Raw genomic sequence first — 19,198 nt, forward strand, 5'->3', positions numbered from 1 at the left:
GGTGTTCATTAGTTTTATATGCTCACTCAGTGCAATACAGCTCAAATGGTTCAAATGGCTCTGAGCACTACGGGACTTAACTTCTCAGGTCATCAGTCCCTTAGAACTTAGAACTACTTAAACCGAACTAAGCTAAGGGAATCACACACATCTATGCCCGAGGCCGAATTCCAACCTGGGACTGTAGCTGTCGCGCAGTTCCAGACTGTAACGCCTAGAACCGCTATACAGTTCACCACTATTCAGCAATCAGATGTTTCGGAACTACAGCTGTGTAGCGTGCCACATTGAAATCTCAGCTCATCGGAACGAAGTCAAAAAATTCTCTAAAAATCTGAAAACGTATACCAACGTTGTGTACATCTAATCTGATCATTTTCCGAACCACTCTACTTCTCAGAGAATGCAAATCATTTTTTATAAAATTACTATAAAATTAAGATGTAACTCCTCACTCTACTAAAGATGAATTAGACACGTCAAGAGCCGCGCGGGATTAGCCGAGCGGTCAAAGGCGCTGTAGTCATGGACTATGCGACTGGTCCCGGCGGAGGTTCGAGTCCTCCCTCGGGCATGGGTGTGTGTGTTTGTCCTTAGGATAATTTAGGTTAAGTAGTGTGTAAGCTTAGGAGCTGATGACCTTAGCAGTTAAGTCCCATACGATTTCACACTCATTTTAGACAGACATGTCTAAAACCTCCCTCCCTTCCGGAACGCGCCAACGTTCTGTCTCTCATTGGCCGGCACCCACTGTAGCTAGTCAGCTTCAACGGTTTTCACATACTGCACGATAACTTCTCCTTGACTGGTTCGCTACTCCGACATTACTTTAAGCACTTTTAAAACTTCGCGTTTTCCAAAAAAGCATTTAAACAAAAACAGCTCCTTCCATATTGGTCTTAAGGACGTATATAAGGGCTTTGCTTCCAGATCCCTTGCTACTTTACAATGAGCACATCACACCTTGTGCAGTGTCTGGGAAACCTGAGTACTAGGTTCGCTAGACAAACATTCAAACAAATCGTATTAATGAGTTTTATTAGAAAAGAAAACATAGAATATTTAAATTTTCAATTACACAGGTGTGTCGCAAGCAAAGGGCGACATACGAAATATTAAGTCTTGTTCAGTATGCACAATTCCAGTTCTGTGCTACATAGAGTGTACAAGCGAAGTAATGAGCGTTGACGCTTCTATCCAAGTCGCTAGCCTCGAAGCTGCTATTCAACTGGGCCGTCACTAGTCTGTCGCAGGGCGTATGTCCTCGCCACATACGGGCGGCTGCTGTCGCTTTGTCGTCCTGGAGGGAGGTCCGGTCAACGTGCAATTGGCTGACTTCTTCTCACAGCCCTCTTCTCTATTGTTCCCGACTGGTGTGCCACCGCTTGACTTTCGCCGTAACTCCTTCTATGTGATTTACTGGACGATTACACAAATATTCACATGCTCATCGAAAATCAATTATCAACAGATTCCAAGATTCATTCGTTACATACACCGATGAGCTAAAACATTATAACCACCAGTTTAATAGTGTATTGTCCCATTTTTCAAACACAATACAACAGGTACTTTGCTTGGCAGAGATTCTATAAGACCTTGGCAAGATTCCAGAAGTATGTGGCACGAGATGTCTACATCATCATCTACATCCATACTCCGCAAGCCACCTGACGGTGTGTGGCGGAGGGTACTTTGAGTGCCTCTATCGGTTCTCCCTTCTATTCTAATCTCGTATTGTTCGTGGAAAGAAAGATTGTCGGTATGCCTCCGTGTGGGCTCTAATGTCTCTGATTTTATCCTCATAGTTTCATCGCGAGATATACGTAGGAGGGAGCAATATACTGCTTGACTCCTAGGTGAAGGTATGTTCTCTAAACTTCTATCAACACCATCTGGTACGGATCCCACACTGGTGAGCAATATTCAAGCAGTGGGCGATCAAGTGTACTGTAACCTACTTCCTTTCTTTTCGGATCGCATTTCCTTAGGATTCTCCCAATGAATCTCAGTCTGGCGTCTGCTTTACCGACGATTAATTTTATATGGCCATTCCATTTTAAATCACTCCTACTGCCTACTCCCAGATAATTTATGGAATTAACTGCTTCCAGTTGATGACCTGCTGTATTGTAGCTACATGGTAAAGGATCTTTCTTTCTATGTATTCGCAGCACATTACACTTGCCTACATTGAGATTCAATTGCCATTCCCTGCACCATGCGTCAATTCGTTGCAGATCCTCCTGCATTTCAGTACAATTTTCCATTGTTACAGCCTCTCGATATACTACAGCATCATCCGCAAAAAGCCTCGGTGAACTTCCGATGTTATCCACAAGGTCATTTATGTATATTGTGAATAGCAACGGACCTACGACATTCCCCTGCGGCACACCTGAAATCACTCTTACTTCGGAAGACTTCTCTCCATTGAGAATGGCATGCTGCCTTCTGTTATCTAGGAACTCTTCAATCCAATCAGACAATTGGTCTGATAGTCCATATGCTCTTACTTTGCTCATTAAACGACTCTGGGGAACTGTATCGAACGCCTTGCGGAAGTCAAGAAACACAGCATCTACCTGGGAACCCGTGTCTATTGCCCTCTGAGTCAAGCGGTTCCCGCAAATTACGGGATGGTGGTTTAGGGGCACGCAGCCGGCGCCCGGTGTGTGTTCCAATGCGTACAGATCAGTCACATTTATTGGTCAAGAAATAAATGTGATTTCACTATAATGCCCCCAAACCACTGACCACTGTAGCACGATGCCGACCTTACAATAGGGACAGTTATCCTCCTGGGTCATCGCTGTAGGGCGAGACTTCAAGCAGAAAGCGATGCAGGTGGCCCGCAATAATGTTCGCGTAGTTCACCGCTGTTATGATGCCTTCGACTACCGCCGCAGATCCCATGGGGGAAGCCCAACTCGGTGTACCCCGTAGCATAATTCTGCCCTCAATGGGCGGCTGCTGTGGCGCGCTGCATGTTTCGCGTAGCCATTCGCCTGAATGACGACTTGTGAGGACCTAACCATTGAACTGGTGTGACAAGAAATGCAATTCATTCGACAGGCGACACGTTTCTATCGACCAGCGGTGAAAATTCAGTGATGCTGTGCTCACTGCAATCGTAACCGAAGATGTCGTTGGGTCAACACAGGAATACGTAATCGTCGTGTGATGTGAAGCTCCATGTTCACTGGCTTTTGAACGGTGTGCTCCGGTACACTTGTGCCTGCACCATCATTGTACTCGATCTCCAGATCTGCCACAGATCGCTGCCTGTCCTGGATTACACAGTGATGAGACGTTGTTGTCCAGTACCATACGACCTACTCGTCATTTCGCCATCTTTCAACCACTTTCCATAGGTGCTCAAGACAATAGGTGCTCACGACAAACAGGTGCCCAGTTTCGTCATTTCATAGATTCTCATTTCCAGCCGCAGTGCCACAACTATGTGCCCTTTTCCAAAACCTCTTAGTTGTTGTTGTTGTGGTCTTCAGTCCTGAGACTGGTTTGATGCAGCACTCCATGTTACTCTATTCTGTACAAGCTTCTTCATCTCCCACTGCCTACTGCAGCCTACATCCTTCTGAATCTGCTTAGTATATTCATCTCTTGGTCTCCCTCTACGATTTTTATCCTCCACGCTACCCTCCAGTACTAAATTGGTGATCCCTTGATGCCTCAGAACATGTCCTACCAACCGATCCCTTCTTCTAGTCAAGTTGTGCCATAAACTCCTCTTCTCACCAATTGTATTCAATACCTCCTCATTAGTTATGTGATCTACCCATCTAATCTTCAGCATTCTTCTGTAGCACCACATTCCGAAAGTTTCTATTCTGTTCTTGTCTAAAATATTTATCGTCCACGTTTCACTTTCACACTTGGCTACACTCCATACAAACACTTTGAGAAACATCTTCCTGACACTTAAATCGATACTCGGCCGGCCGGTGTGGCCACGCGGTTGAAGGCGCTACAGTCTGGAACCGCGCGACCGCTATGGTCGCAGGTTCGAATCCTGCCTCGGGCATGGATGTGTGTGATGTCCTTAGGTTAGTTAGGTTTAAGTAGTTCTAAGTTCTAGGGGTCTGATGACCACAGATGTTAAGGCCCATAGTGCTCAGAGCCATTTGAACCATTTGAACCAATTATGCCAAATGGCAGGAATTAGTAACTACTGTCTGAAGCTGAAAACATTATACACCTACACCAACGGGAAAAAATCGCAACACCAAAAATTAATTAATTTAGAGTAATGAATTTCATGAATACATATGTCCAGGTGACAGATTTAATTGATTGAAATTGCAAGATCACAGGTTAATGTAAGCGCTAGATAAGCCATTAAAAATGCGAAATGCTGGTCCAGTAATAATCGATGTAACCGTAAGAACGTTGTATGCATGCATTGTGTTGTAGAGGTGCCGGATCTCAGTTTGCTTGTTGCACTTGATTGGTCAATAAAATGACGGTTAATGCTGTTGAAAGTTCTCTGTTGGATTCCTTTCATGTTAATTTCTTAAATCTGTTGTCATTTACGGCATACAAAAAAATGGTTCAAATGGCTCTGAGCATTATGGGACTCAACTGCTGAGGTCATTAGTCCCCTAGAACTTAGAACTAGTTAAACCTAACTAACCTAAGGACTTCACAAACGTCCATGCCCGAGGCAGGATTCGCACCTGCGACCGTAGCGGTCTTGCGGTTCCAGACTGCAGCGCCTTTAACCGCACGGCCACTTCGGCCGGCTACAGCATACATTCCACTTCTAAATTTACTGTGGTGTTTCTGACTCTATCTGGGAGGAGATTGAGCAGTGGAACGTGTTACTTTTACACATAAACAAGAACGATCTGTCACACTACTACACTTTAAAACACAGTTTATATGTAATTCATGTCACACAGTCTCATAGGGAACCTACATCCACTTTCTTTTATATACTGTACATGATAAAATAGTGTCATTCCCCTTCCCTTCTCTGTGAAACGATGAATGAGCGAATGTATTTCTAGTTGCATGCTTAACAGTAGCAGACAAGCCTGTCTGCTAGAGAGCAGTAGGACCAATGTCGGAACAGGTAACTACGCTTTCTAAAAGCAAAAAGAGGTTTCTATTCTTGGTATGGTCCCGTCTGTCCCTTGTCATGTTGGTATAGGAAGCTGCCTCTCTGGTCATTTCCGATTGTATCTGGGAGGCACCCTCGGCAAGGGCCCACGTCAGTCTGTCCGTGGCGAGCGTCTGAAGTGGTAAAATCTCTGGCTAAGCGCGTCCCCGCTAAGTCCGTAGGACAATGGATTTCTTAAGTTCAGTCTAACTGATAATTTAATCACCTATGTTTCAGGTTTAGATTTAAAATATCTTATGTTATCTTAAATTGCAACGAAGTGTAATTAGAGTGTAAAGTTCAGAATATCTTGCAGTAGTTGCTTTGTCACTACTTTGTGAGCAAAGTGGAAGAACGTGTTGATGATCCCTAACTCTAACTAAGATCATCAATCTTAAACGCGAATGTGCGTGAGATTATAACGTCTCGTCTTGACAATATTTTTCAGTATAGCAACTTTTCTTTATGTTCAACCCACGTGGGGTGTACTTTGTGAGACCAGTACCACTTGCTTATATAATTGTTTGACCCATCAGGTTAATAGTATGACGATAGTAACCAGTTTGAGGTTTTTCTTTTGTAAATTACGTTTCGATGTAATTTATTTTAATTATAAAAATTATTGTGGAGTTACACTCTTTGTGTGAACCAAGTTGACCACGTGAAGCATGTGGTGTAATCATCAAAGTAGCCTTCAGCTATTCTTTTCGAGAAGATTTCACAGACAATTAATATGAATTTAGCATACCAGTGTGTGGTAATTTCATGACGGACAGGATTGCGCTATGACCGTAACTTCTTTGGGTGAAAATTGAATCGGTTGGTTGTGGTTAATTTCCTCTTGCACATTTTCAACTTTCTTCGTGTGCTATTTTATGAATGCAGTGTTGTATGCAGTCTCCCAATTTTTGCTCCATGTTTCATGTGTTCCGTAAGATTACAAACTCACATTTTCACAGTCCTAAATAAGGCACGAGTTTAGTTATGAATCAAGTTTAATATGCTCAAATTTTAACGGAACAATGATCAATGTTAAAATAAATGTCCAAATATAAATTGATTTATTTCTTTTTATTTAAAGACGACTATTAAAAGATTATAATTAATGTTAGTCTGGTTGGCAATTTGGTAAACTAGACTGGATACCTGGTGAAACAGTTGCTCAGTAATGCAGGGATAACTTCCCCAGATAGCTCACAGCTTTTAAACCGCTTTTGTTATCTTGAATATCAGCACCGCTTTCAGAACAACTTAGTGCATAAACTTTGCACTGTTTCTAGATGACGCTGGAGTGGTTTCCATATGTGTTGGACTGTAGGCAGATCTGGTGATCTAGCAGGCCAAGGCAGCATGCCGGCATCCCGTAGAGCGTATTGGCTTACAACAGCGGTATGTAAGTGAGCGTTATCCTGTTAGTAAACACCCCTGGAATGATGTTCACGAATGGCAGCAAAACATGTCGAACCACAAGACTGAGTACAGTTTTTCAATCAGGGTGTTGGGGATAACCACAAAACTGCTCCTGCTGTCATTCGAAAACGCACCCCAGACGATAACTCCAGTTGTAGGTCCAACCTGCAGACAGGTTGGTTGCAGGTCTTCGGCTGGTCTCCTAACCATCGCACGGCCATCACTGGCTCCGAGGCATAACCAGCTTGCATCGTAAAATATAATACACTGTAGCGTTGCTCTTGGGGGGCGGAAAGAAAAAGAACTGTTTTTTTTTTGGTCGAAAAAGTGAATATTTTGGTGGACCACTTGGCAACAGAATCAGGGTTTGATTACACTATTATAATAACATACGTTGAGCATTAAATACCTGAATAAGAGCAGCAGATTGATTTATTTGAGATCGTTCGGAAGAAACAATATTATTTCTGTGTATTTTTATAGTCGTGATGTGGTCATACCCGGAACAACACTAAGGAACCAGAAGATTTATAGACTTTAAAAGAAATGCAACACTACACAATTAAAAAAAAAGAGTTGGTTCAGAAATAAAAGGTAAACGATAATGTTCGTTCTGCCTCATGCTGCGTTAGGCCCATCAGTGTGATCATAATTCCTGGTGATGAACAACACAAAATAATTATCATTCAAGTAAATGAAACACACGTATCTTTAACACACGTTCTTTGTAGTGCTACGTACCTTTTCATATTAAATTACAGTAGATGACCATTGTGGTTAAATACTTTATAGATAACTGATTGGAAAAGAACAATTAGCATATTCACTCAATATTTTCACATAAAATATAAAATACCGATGTGGAACGCAACAAGTCCGCTTCCGCCTTTCATGGAATACAAACAGTAAGAGGCCGGGCGGCCAATGCCTCATTTGTCTTGGAACAACAGAATTCTTTTTCATATCATTAGTCGATACATGTACATAGAGATTTACAGGCACCGCGCAAGAACGGCAAACATAAAGAATAATAGATTCTGTCGCTGCTATGCGATGGGTCATTTCTTTTACCTTACAACTGTTCGATAACTTAAGGCCATCAGGCGTTTACTATTGAGCGTATATTAATGTTCGTGAGGCGAAAATTACTAATATTACAACACCTCCACCCTACCCTCCAATGCGTTTTCCCTCGACACCAGTGAAATCGCAAATCGTGGTGGTTTAGAGTCTGTGGAATTCACACTGCAGAGGATCTGACTCGGAGCTGTCCTTGAAGTAACCGATTGGTAACAGTTCGATGTGATGCCCTGCCGCCAACTGTTGCTGAAATTACCGTTTCGGATGCAGTACGACGCACCACAGCCGTACGCCAAACACGATGGTCTTCTCTCTCGGTGGTGCCACTTGACCGTCCAGAGTCTCCCTGCGACTGAAAATTCTCGTGACCACCGCTGCCAGCAATCACGTACAGTGACTAAAATCGTGCCAAGTCTTCCTGCAGTATAACAGAAGGAACATCCAGCTTCTCGTAGTCTTATTACACGACCTCGTTCAAAGTCAGTGAGGTGTTGATAATGGATTCTTTGTCGACCACCTTAAATGCATTCTTGATTGACATCAGCTCACTACGTCCAATCTCAATAGAAACTAACGCTCACGACTATTACAGGATATACCGGGTGATCAAAAAGTCAGTATAAATTTGAAAACTGAATAAATCACGGAATAATCTAGATAGAGAGGTACAAATTGACACAAATGTTAGGAATGGCACGGGGTTTTATTAGAACCAAAAAAAGTACAAAATTTCAAAAAATGTAAGACAAATGGCGCTTCATCTTATGAGAATAGCAATAACTAGCATAAGAAAGTAAGACAAAGCAAAGATGATGTTCTTTACAGGAAATTCTCAATATGTCCACCATCATTCCTCAGCAATAGCTGTATTCGAGGAATAATGTTGTGAACAGCACTGTAAAGCATGTCCTGAGTTATGGTGAGGCACTGGCATCGGATGTTGTCTTTCAGCATCCGTAGAGATGTCGGTCGATCACGATACACTTGCGACTTCCGGTAACCCCAAAGCCAATAATCGCACGGACCTGGGAGGCCAAGTGTTGTGGCGTAGCAAAACAGCCACGCCACTTTGAGGTAGCAGAAAGGCACGCGTACACACACGCCGGCTGGCGTGAGTTCTGAAACAGGATGCTCAATGAATGCTAATAAGAAAAGTACGTCTCTAAGTTAATACTCAACTTTAATGCATCCTTGTGGTACATCGCTATTGACGATACAAATGAGTCTATCTCCAGATACGGTTAATTACAATCACTGTAAGGCTAATGGCGCCTTGCTAGGTTGTAGCCATGGACTTAGCTGAAGGCTATTCTAACTGTCTCTCGGCAAATGAGAGTAAGGCTTCGTCAGTGTAGTCGCTAGCAAAGTCGTCGTACAACTGGGGCGAGTGCTAGTCCGTCTTTCTAGACCTGCCATGTGGTGGCGCTAGGTCTGCAAGTCTGACAGTGGCTACACGCGGGTTCGACACGTACTAATGGACCGCGGCCGATTTAAGCTACCACCTAGCAAGTGTGGTGTCTGGCGGTGACACCACACCAAGCATGACGAAAGTGGCGGCTGAGCACACGATCATCACCAAACGAATCGCGCAAGAGATCTTTCACGCGTCTAGCAATATTGGGTGGAGCGCCATCCTGCATAAACATCGCACGTTCCAGCAGGTGTTTATCAGCCAGGATGGGGATGATGCTATTCTGTAACATATCGGCGTATCTCTCACCCGTCACGGTAGCAGTTACAAAACCAAAAATCACGCATTTCCTCGCAGAAAAAGGTCCGATAACGGTAGATGTGGTAAATCCAACCCATACCGTGACTTTCTCGTCGTGCAATGGAGTTTCCACGACAGTTCTAGGATTTTCGGTAGCCCAAATTCTGCAGTTGTGGGTGTTAACAGATCCTCGGAGCGTCAAACGAGCTTCGTCGGTCCACAACAAGTTACTCAACCAATCGTCATCTTCCGCCATCTCTTGAAACGCCCACACCGCAAATGCCCTCCGCTTCACTAAATCGCCAGGTAACAGTTCATGATGCCGATGGATTTTGTACGAATAGCATCGGAGGGTACGCCTAAGTGCCAACCAAACTGTAGCGTATGGAATGCCGGTGCGACGTGTGACTGCACGAGCGCTGACTTCTCCGTGCATAGACGAACCCGCTACAGTCTCCATTTCTTCCTGAACTGTCTCAGCAGCATTACGCCTTGTTCTCGGCCGGCCACTACGGGGTCTATCGTCTAAACAACCCGTGGCTTCGAACTTCGAAATCATTCTCGCCACAGCTGCATTTGTCAACGGACCTTTACCCACCTTTACCCGTTCGAACGCCCTTCCTATGGCGATAGAATCGTAACGCTGAACTAGCACATTCCCCATTCTGATAACACAGCTTCACTAAAAGCGCCTTTTCAGGTAACGTCAACATGCTGCGACTACTGGCGCATCTGATTCTCTCTCTCATTACAGCTCCTTTTATACACGATTGTCATGCGCAGTCACTGACGTTTTGCTGTCCAGCGCCATCTGTCGGACATTTTGTGAACTTTGTTTTTTTTTTTTTGTTCTAATTTATACTGACTTTTTGATCACCCGGTATTTAAAGCAAACCTGATTTGCATCCTTACAGCGGGGCTCCTAGCGCCACTCTAATACGACTGGCACGAAATTTGAATAGACCTCAGATGTAGAAACACGCCTACGAACTTTCGTTTGTGGCGCACAACTTCTTCTTCATGCTGCAATTTTTGTTAGGAACGCAGCATTAGTACTGATAATCAGACGTAAAGCGCCAGTCGAGAACTCTGATTTACTCCCTAGTTAACTGCATCTGCTGATCAATTACACTTCCATAAATTCACCAAACTCTGCATTTCTTGAGACCGCTTTCTTGTTGACCTCTCCTCCTGTGGTAGTGCTGAATTTAACCAGATCATGTACACTAATCGGAAACACCGGCTTGCTCTTCAATTAATCGAACCTCTCTTTTTTTTATTTTGGTCATCAGTCTCCTATGTGGTTCTATGACTTTTCTGTACCACCCTCAACATGTCAGAATAGCAGTTACACCATAGATCGCCGAGTACTTACTGTATGTATTCTAGTCTGTCTTTCCCAACAGTTTTTACCCATAACAGGTCTATCAAGTACCATGAATTTCCTGCTCGATATCACCCTATCCCTTCTTCTTGTCAGTGTTTCCCGTTTGTTCATATATCGCCGAATCTTCGTATAAGCTTCTCATTTTCCATGTTATCAGTGTACCTAATTTCCAACATCCTTCTATAGCACCACTTCCAAAACATTTAGATTCTCTCCTATTTCGGCTTTCCTACCATACAGTGCTGTGCTCCGGACGTACATTGTCAGAACATTCATCCTCGCATTAAGGCCGGTATTTGATACTAGCAGACTTCTCTTGGCTTACAATGCCATCTTTGCCTTACTTCGCTTCCAACGTAGCAGGATTATTTTCGTCTTTCGATTTATTCTCAGTCTATATTCTGTTGTAGATGTTCTTTAAATTCAACACCTCTTCTAATTTTTCTTCACTTTCACTGAGGTTATCAATATCATATGTGATTCTTATCATTGATATGCTTTCACCCTGAATTTTATTCCGACTCTTGAGCCTTCGCTTCAATCGCGTTATTGCTTCTCTCAAACATAGACCGCACAGTAGCGGCTAAAGTCGGGCATGGTGGTGTACTGCTATTTAAATGTAAATTAAGCACTCCAAGTAGGAGAGAGGTCGCATAAAGTAAAAATGATAGATTTAGGGAGAAGATACCAATCCTTGAGAAGGCAACAGAATGAATAAAATGTTGAAGTGTGTGACTGGAAACATACAGGTCACGAGATCGAGTCCCTGTTGAATCACGAAAATTTTTCAGACTCACTGTACCCAGCTTTCACGTGCTTTCGGATTCCATATTAAACTACAAGCCCCGTTTCCCTAAAAGGATAACTTTGGTATCTTATGGACACGTAAGTCGCAGAAGTGGCGTCCAATTGAAAGAACTGGGTTAGCCCGTTGAGCGACACTAGATTAATATTCCATAATAAACTACTGGCCATTAAAATTGCTACACGAAGAAAAAATGCAGGTGATAAACGGGCATTGATTTGACAAATATATTACACTAGAACTGACATGTGATTACATTTTCACGCAATTTGGGTGCATAGATCCTAAGAAATCGGTACGCAGAACCACCACCTCTGGCCGTAATAACGGCCTTGATACGCCTGGGCATTGAGTCAAACAGAGCCTGGATGGCGTGTACAGGTACAGCTGCCCATGCAGCCTCAACACGATACCACAGTTCATCAAGAGTAGTAACTGGCGTATTGTGATAAGCTAGTTGCTCGGCCACCACTGACAAGACGTTTTCAGTTGGTGAGAGATCTGGAGAATGTGCTGGCCAGGGCAGCAGTCGAACATTTTCTGTATCCAGAAAGGCTGGTACAAGAACTGCAACATGCGGTCGTGCATTATACTGCTGAAATGTATGGTTTCACAAAGATCGAATGAAGAGTAGAGTCATGGGTCGTAACACATCTGAAATGTAACGCCCACTGTTCAAAGTTCCGTCAATGCGAACAAGAGGTCACCGAGACGCGTAACCAATGACACCCCATACCATCACGCCGGGTGATACGCCAGTATGGCGTTGACGAATACAAGCTTCCAATTGCGTTCACCGCGATGTCGCCAAACACGGATGCGACATCTTGATGCTGTAAACAGAACCAGGATTCGTCCGAAAAAATGACGTTTTGCCATTCGTACACCCAGGTTCGTCATCGAGTACACCATCGCAGGCGCTCCTGTCTGTAATGCAGCGTCAAGTTGTCGAACTGTTCGTGCAGATGGTTGTTGCCTTGCAAACGTCCCCATCTGTTGACACAGGAATCAAGACGTGGCTGCTCGATCCGTTACAGCCTGTCATCTCGACTGCTAGTGATACGAAGCCGTTGGGATCCAGCACGGCGTTCCGTATTACCCTCGAGAACCCATCGATTCCGTATTCTGCTAACAGTCATTGGATCTCGACCAACGCGAGCAGCAATGTTGCGATACGATAAACCGCAATCGCGATAGGCTACAATCCGACTTTTATCAAAGTCAGAAACGTGATGGTACGAATTTCTCCTCCTTACACGAGGCATCACAACAACGTTTCAGCAGGCAACGCCGGTCAACTGCTTTCTGTGTATGATAAATCGGTTGGAAACTTTCCTGATGTCAACACGTTGTAGGTGTGGCCACCGTCGCCAGCCTTGTGTGAATTATCTGAAAAGCTAATCATTTGCATATCACAGCGTCTTCTTCCTGACGGTTAAATTTCGCGTCTGTAGCACGTCATCTTCGTGGTGTAGCAGTTTTAATGGCCAGTAGTGTAGTAGCGAAACTGTACGTCCCAGTCTGCCACGATATTTAGACCACACTTCGTTCTTGGTTTTCTATTCATATCGATCCCTCTTGGTTCTTGTACATATTGTATAGACTGAGGTGACAAAATTCATGGGATAGCTCTTAATATCGTGTCGGACCTCCTTTTCTCCCGGCGTATTGGAGCAACACCACGTGTCATGGACTCACCAAGTCATTGGAAGTCCCCTGCAGAAATACTGAGCAATGCTGCCTCTACAGCGTTCCGTAATTGTAAGAGTGTTGCCGGTGTAGGATATTCTGCACGATGTAACATCTCTGTTATGGCCCATAAATGTTCGTTGAGATTCATGTCGGGCGATCTGTGTCGCCAAGTCATTTGCTCGATCTGTCCAGAATTTTCCTCAAATCAGTTACGAACAGCTGTGACTGCCTTGTTTGGGAAGATGATGATGATGATTATTAGTGTTTTAGGGCGCACAACAGCGAGGTTATCAGCGCCCGTTCCCAAAAGTTCAATTCAGAGCCGAAGTGTGAGAGAATTGGTATTGTTCAAATTGCAAGATTGGACACAGCACATCAAAACAGGGAGATAAAACTAAAAATAAAATAGCAGTACAAACAGGTAAAAAGAATTAACGGTGGCTGAGTGACCACTTACAAATAATGGGTGACCAAACCACTGGACAGCACATTAAGACATGTTTTGGAACATGAAGTCCACGACTGACAGCAAATGGATTGCAAGTAGCCACACCATTATGGAGCCACCACCGCCTTGTCCAGTTGTTTGTTGACAAACTTCGTAGGGCGTACCCCGCATTTGAACCCTACCATCAGCTCTTAGCAACTGAATTCTGGACTTATCTGACCAGGCCACAGTTTACAGTCCAACGGATACCGTAACGAGCCCGGAAGAGGCGCTGCAGGCGATGTCGTGCTATCAGCAAAGGCACTCGCGTCGGTGATCTGCTGCCAAATTTTGCTACACAGTCCTAACGGATACGTTCGTCAGACGTCCCAAATTGATTTTTGCTGTTGTCTCACGCAGAATTGCTTGTCTGTTAGCACTGACAACCATATGCAAACACCGCTGCTCTCAATCGTTCAGTGTAGGCCGATGGCCACTGCGTTGTCCGTGGTGAGATGTAACGCCAAAAATCTGATATTATCGGCGCACTGTTGACGCTGTGCATCTCGGAATACTAAAATTCATAACGATTTACGAAACTGAAAATCCCATGCGTCTACCTCCAACTACCATTCCGCGTTCTACGTGTTAATACCCGTCGTGTGGTAGTAATCACTTCAGACACCTTTGCACATGAATCACCTGAGTACAAGTGACAGCTCCACCAAAGCACTAACCATTTATACCTCGTGTTCGCGATACTAACTGTTTGTGTGCATATCGGTATCCCTGACTTTTGTCACCTCTGTGTATTATCTGTTTTTCCCTATAACATACTCATCGTATTTTTCCGATAATTTCTAACATTTTGCAACACTGTTCAAACAAATTTAGGGCTTGCAGCCGGTCGTCGTTCAATACTTGGCACGATACTTCAACTGGGCACCTGCCAGTCATCTTCAGGTGAGCCGTCGCAGACTGGCGAAAACGTTCTCCTTTCCGCAATACATAGCGTACTGTAACTCTTCTGCGCATGCGTCGAAAACTTGGTAGATGAACCACACTGCCCGCCGCTTAAAAAACTTGTTCATAGAGCTAATACTGTCTCAATCTAGATAGCTTACCTCAAGAACTCTCTTATCTAAAGACAGTATTCAGCGAAAATGGGTATTCATTCCATACAGCAGATTAACAGGACACTAACAGTTAAAATTAAGAAGCAGGAAGTGAATAAAGAGGACATCATGTCGGAACAATCTTTAGCTTTTCTTCCTTTCGTTGGCAACACTTCGTTTAGCCTGGAATAGAAGGGAGTACCGATAGAGGTACTCAAGGTACCCTCCGCCACACACCGTCAGGTGGCTCGCGGAGTATGGATGTAGATGTAGATGTAGAAAATAGCAAGAATCCTCCGAAAATTTCAGGTAAAAGTGGTTTTCCGCCCACCATCGAAGGTTGCGGACCTTGTGGGATCAGTTAAGGACAATCTGTTACCACGAAAGGCCGGAATTTACAAGATACCGTGCCAATGTGGTACGGCTGACATAGGTCAAACCACACGCACCGTGAAAGAACGCTGCACTGAACATCAACGTTACACCCGACTTTTGCAGCCAAGCAAGTCCGCTATTGCTGAACATTGTATTTCTACTGGACATTCAATGGAGTATGAGAAAACAATGATTTTGTCCACAGCAACGTCTTTCTGGCACTCCATTATTAAAGAATCCGTAGAAATACGACTGGCGGCAAATCTGTTAAACCGTGACAGCGGCTACCAGCTGGACAGTGCATGGAATCCCATCATCTCCACGATTTGCTCAAATCAAAGACGACAGAGTGCGTCGACGGCCGTGGCAAACAGCAACGCAGAGGGCGACTGAGTTCCGCTATTCCACCAGTGAGGGCGCTGCCGGCGGGCAGTGTGGTTCATCTATCAAGTTTTCGATGCATGCGCATAATAGTTACAGTACGCTATATATTGTGAAACAGAGAACATTTTCGCATCCGTCTCCCCTCCCCCACGCGGATCCTGTACGATCTCATCCCCTTCCCTCACCTCCTCCTTTTCCTTGAAAGGTTACGGATCCTGTACACCTCCCGTACACTCGATCCTCCTCACCCGCTCGTCTCCCCGATCCTCTCCCACCCCCGCCCGCTGCCGCGCCTGTATTCCCACGTCCCGCCCGGTCTCCATCTCTCCACCCTCCTTACCCTCTCCCAAGGTGGCTTCCGCCAGCTCCCTCTCCCGATGATGTCCTCCTCCCCTCCATCTACCCCTCCTACCATCTTTGATCCTCCCACCCTCCTCCTGTGCTTGCTCCTCTGGGCACCCTCCCTCCCTTCTCTCCTTTTTCCCTCCCTCCTCCATTTCTCCCCGCTACTCCCCCGGGCTTCCCCTCTCCTGTCCCTCTCCTCCTGCCCCCGTATCCTCAGCCATTGGCTTCCTTGCTCGCCCCTCTCCCCCACCTCACCCCTGTTCCCCTCTTGGCAGGTCCCCGGACTCGCACACGCTACGTGGACATTCGAGCGCCGGAGATCACCGCCATCAGTGTCTCGTGTGTGCCGTCATGCTTAGTGTTCAGTGTTCACCGTCACACTCCATCGTTCACCAGTGCCATCGTCTTCTTCAGTGTTTGTGCGTCGTATCAACAGTTTGCAGTGTGGATTCCCGTCGAGTGTGAACGGCTCCGTGTTTGTCTTTATGTGTCTCCTGTTTTATTGCCCACCGTTCTGTAACTTATGTGTCTTCTCTGTGTTTATCTCTCATTGTGTATCCTATGGCTGAAGAGCAGCGTAGACTGCTGATGACAGCCTGCCTGTTGTACGGGTTTAAAATAACAATAAAAAAAACGTTTTCGACAGTCTGCGACGGCTCACCTGAAGATGACTGGCAGGTACCCAGTTGAAATAGCGTGCGAAGTATTGAACGACGACCGGCTGCAAGCCCGAAATTTGTTTGAACAGTCAATTCGCCAGGAAAATTTTAAAATTCACTGTGGTGTGCGTACTGTAAGACCTCTGGTACACACACCATCAGATTATTTGGCTTGTCGCTCTAACGAAGTAGGCGAACGTCAGCAATATGTCTCGTGGTCTTATCGTGGCGTGTTTGTCTTCTGCCGTTAGGTCAGACGATATAAATGCCACTTGCACGCTTAGAGTAGGAGATTGACGGTGACCAACTTAAAACAGAACTTGATTAATTTTCACACACATTTATTAAAGTAGTAACAAGCATAAACATTACGTAACTTGATTGTGGATGCTATTTACAATTGACAATCTGAAGTTCCTTTGGTCTTGGTACGTTAATCTTATTCTCACATATCTCTGATACTTGACAAAGTGTCTATTCATTTATCTTCATGGCTATGTCCAGCAATATGGTAATCCTATTAAGTGCTGACTGAAACTTGACTATTGACTGGTACAGACTAATGCAGACTGGTACAGACTGGTGCAGATAAATGTAGACTGACTAATCAAAGCCGGCTGAAGTGGCCATGCGGTTATAGGCGCTACAGTCTGGAACCACGTGACTGCTACGGTCGCAGGTTCGAACCCTGCCTCGGGCATGGATGTGTGTGTTGTCCTTAGGTTAGTTAGGTTTAAGTAGTTGTAAGTTCTAGGGGACTTATGACCTTGGCAGTTGAGTCCCATAGTGCTCAGAGCCATTTGAACCATTTGACTAATCAGAGGTCTGTACACTCATTATAATACCTCGCGCGTTCAGGTATCACTGTGCGAGTGTGATCCGCAAGGAGAAAAGGTTCTACGTTAGCAGCAATCTCATTGGCTGCGTTACATATTAATACGCGGATAGGCGCAAGCAGAATTTGGTCCGTCTCTAAGGCAGCGCCATCTCGTAGTGCGGAGATGGACGAGCGCTGCGCCTGCGCTGTTGTGCTTAGCTGGGCGCGCTCTAGTGGTAAAGTTGTGTACGCACTGACTACGCGGAACTATGTACACAACATTCACATTTTGCAACACTGACGTTTTCGGAACGCTTTTTCCATGTCGACAAATCCTACCAACTATTCTTAAATTTTTTTTTCGCAAGTCTTGCTTGCATTATGAATCGTAATGTGAGAACTATCTCTTTTGTGCTCTTATTTTCCAGAAAGCCAAACTGATAGTCTTCTAGCAGAGTGTCAGTTATGCTTCCTTTCCCCCATCTGCTCCTATTCCTCAAACATATCCGCATCCTCTACACCTCCCGCTGTCTTGAACCCCCTCACCCCCTGGTTGCTCCTCTCCTCTCCCATCCCCGCCCCCTGCCACGTCTTCACCGTTGTGTCCCCCCTACCCTCCATCTCTACACCCTCCATCTCCTTTCCCAAGGTGGCTTCCATCAACTCCCCCTCCTGGACGATGCCCTCTCTCCCTCCATTTATCCTTCCTATCAACTCTGATCCTCACTCCCCCTCCTTTTCTCTGTCCTTTCCCTGGGCTCCCTCTTCCCCCCCTTCCGTCCTGTTTTCTCCCCACTAAACCTCTCCCTACCTCCCTTCTCCCCCCCCAAGTCCTTTTGTATTCCCCTCCTCTGCCTACCCCACTCCCTGTCGCATCTGCCCCCCACCCCTCTTATGGGTCCTCATCCTCCATCAGCTCCTTTCCCTGTTCCCCCCTTCGCTTTTACTCTCCTTTCCCCCCTTTTTTGTTTTCCCATCTTCTGTCCAGTTTCCCCCCACCTGCTCTCGACTGTGGTACGTCACATTTGCCAACTTTTTAGTGCAGTGTTCCAGTGACTATTCTGTGTTGCTTGTCTTTCTCGTGTTGCGAACGGAAACCGTGCTGTCGCTAGGTGTGAATTTTATGTCTTTTGCGAACAGAATCCAGACTGTCGCCGTGTTTTTTAATTGTCTGTCTATTGTTTTCCCTGTCTGCTTCGTATGTATTTTATTAGCATCATCATCCCTCTGTTGTTTGTTTCAAGTTCCACGATTTCTTTTCGCCATGTTACTCTTTAAGTCTCCGATTTTATCGCCTGTTTTTTATTATTTATTGTCTTGATCTTTCTCACAAAATCTGTAGGCTGAAGAGCGGCATACTAAGCTGCTGCCAGCCCGCCCCCTTGGGGGAGAATTGAAATTCAATAAAGAAAAAAAAACAGTTGTGCTTAATCGAACAAAGATTCTGTGTAATGTGGTCAGAGTAATCGCACCGGTTTGTGTGCACGCAGGTTCGCGACCAGATGGCGGCATCGGGCGTGCAGCCCCTGGACGAGCGCATCCCCGAAGAGGACGTGCGAGGCAGGACGTACTGCCGCATGCCGGACGCCGCCCCCACCGGCTGCGAGTTGCGTCGCGGCGCTCGGGAACTGCCGTATGGCTAGGGGCCGACTGCAAGCCGTCGCGGCTCCGGCCCGCGACAGCTACAGTGTTTGTCCAGCCACTCACAAACGGAACGCATTCCATCGCGGGTCGACCGAGGACGGCATACTGCGTGAAATGGGCACAATGATACCGGACCGGAAAATATTTCACGCGCTTTAAGACGCAATCGAGCTCACATCATCCGCACCTGTCGTGGATGGTAAATTGGCATACCATCTCTGAAGG

At 45.3% G+C, this 19,198-nt stretch overlaps 1 protein-coding gene across 1 annotated transcript in view; it reads left to right on the top strand.

Annotated features, from left to right (window-relative positions):
* LOC126095023 (dipeptidase 1-like) overlaps window positions 1-18,972 on the top strand; it is a 350,057-nt gene extending 331,085 nt beyond the window's left edge. Inside the window, exon 12 of the mRNA XM_049909685.1 lies at window positions 18,820-18,972. Coding sequence (XP_049765642.1) covers window positions 18,820-18,972 — 153 coding nt within the window. The remainder of the gene's footprint in view (window positions 1-18,819) is intronic.
* Window positions 18,973-19,198: the final 226 nt, after the last annotated feature.

This window comes from Schistocerca cancellata, chromosome 8 (genome assembly GCF_023864275.1).
Source record: "Schistocerca cancellata isolate TAMUIC-IGC-003103 chromosome 8, iqSchCanc2.1, whole genome shotgun sequence".
NCBI classification, from domain to species: Eukaryota; Metazoa; Arthropoda; class Insecta; order Orthoptera; family Acrididae; genus Schistocerca; species Schistocerca cancellata.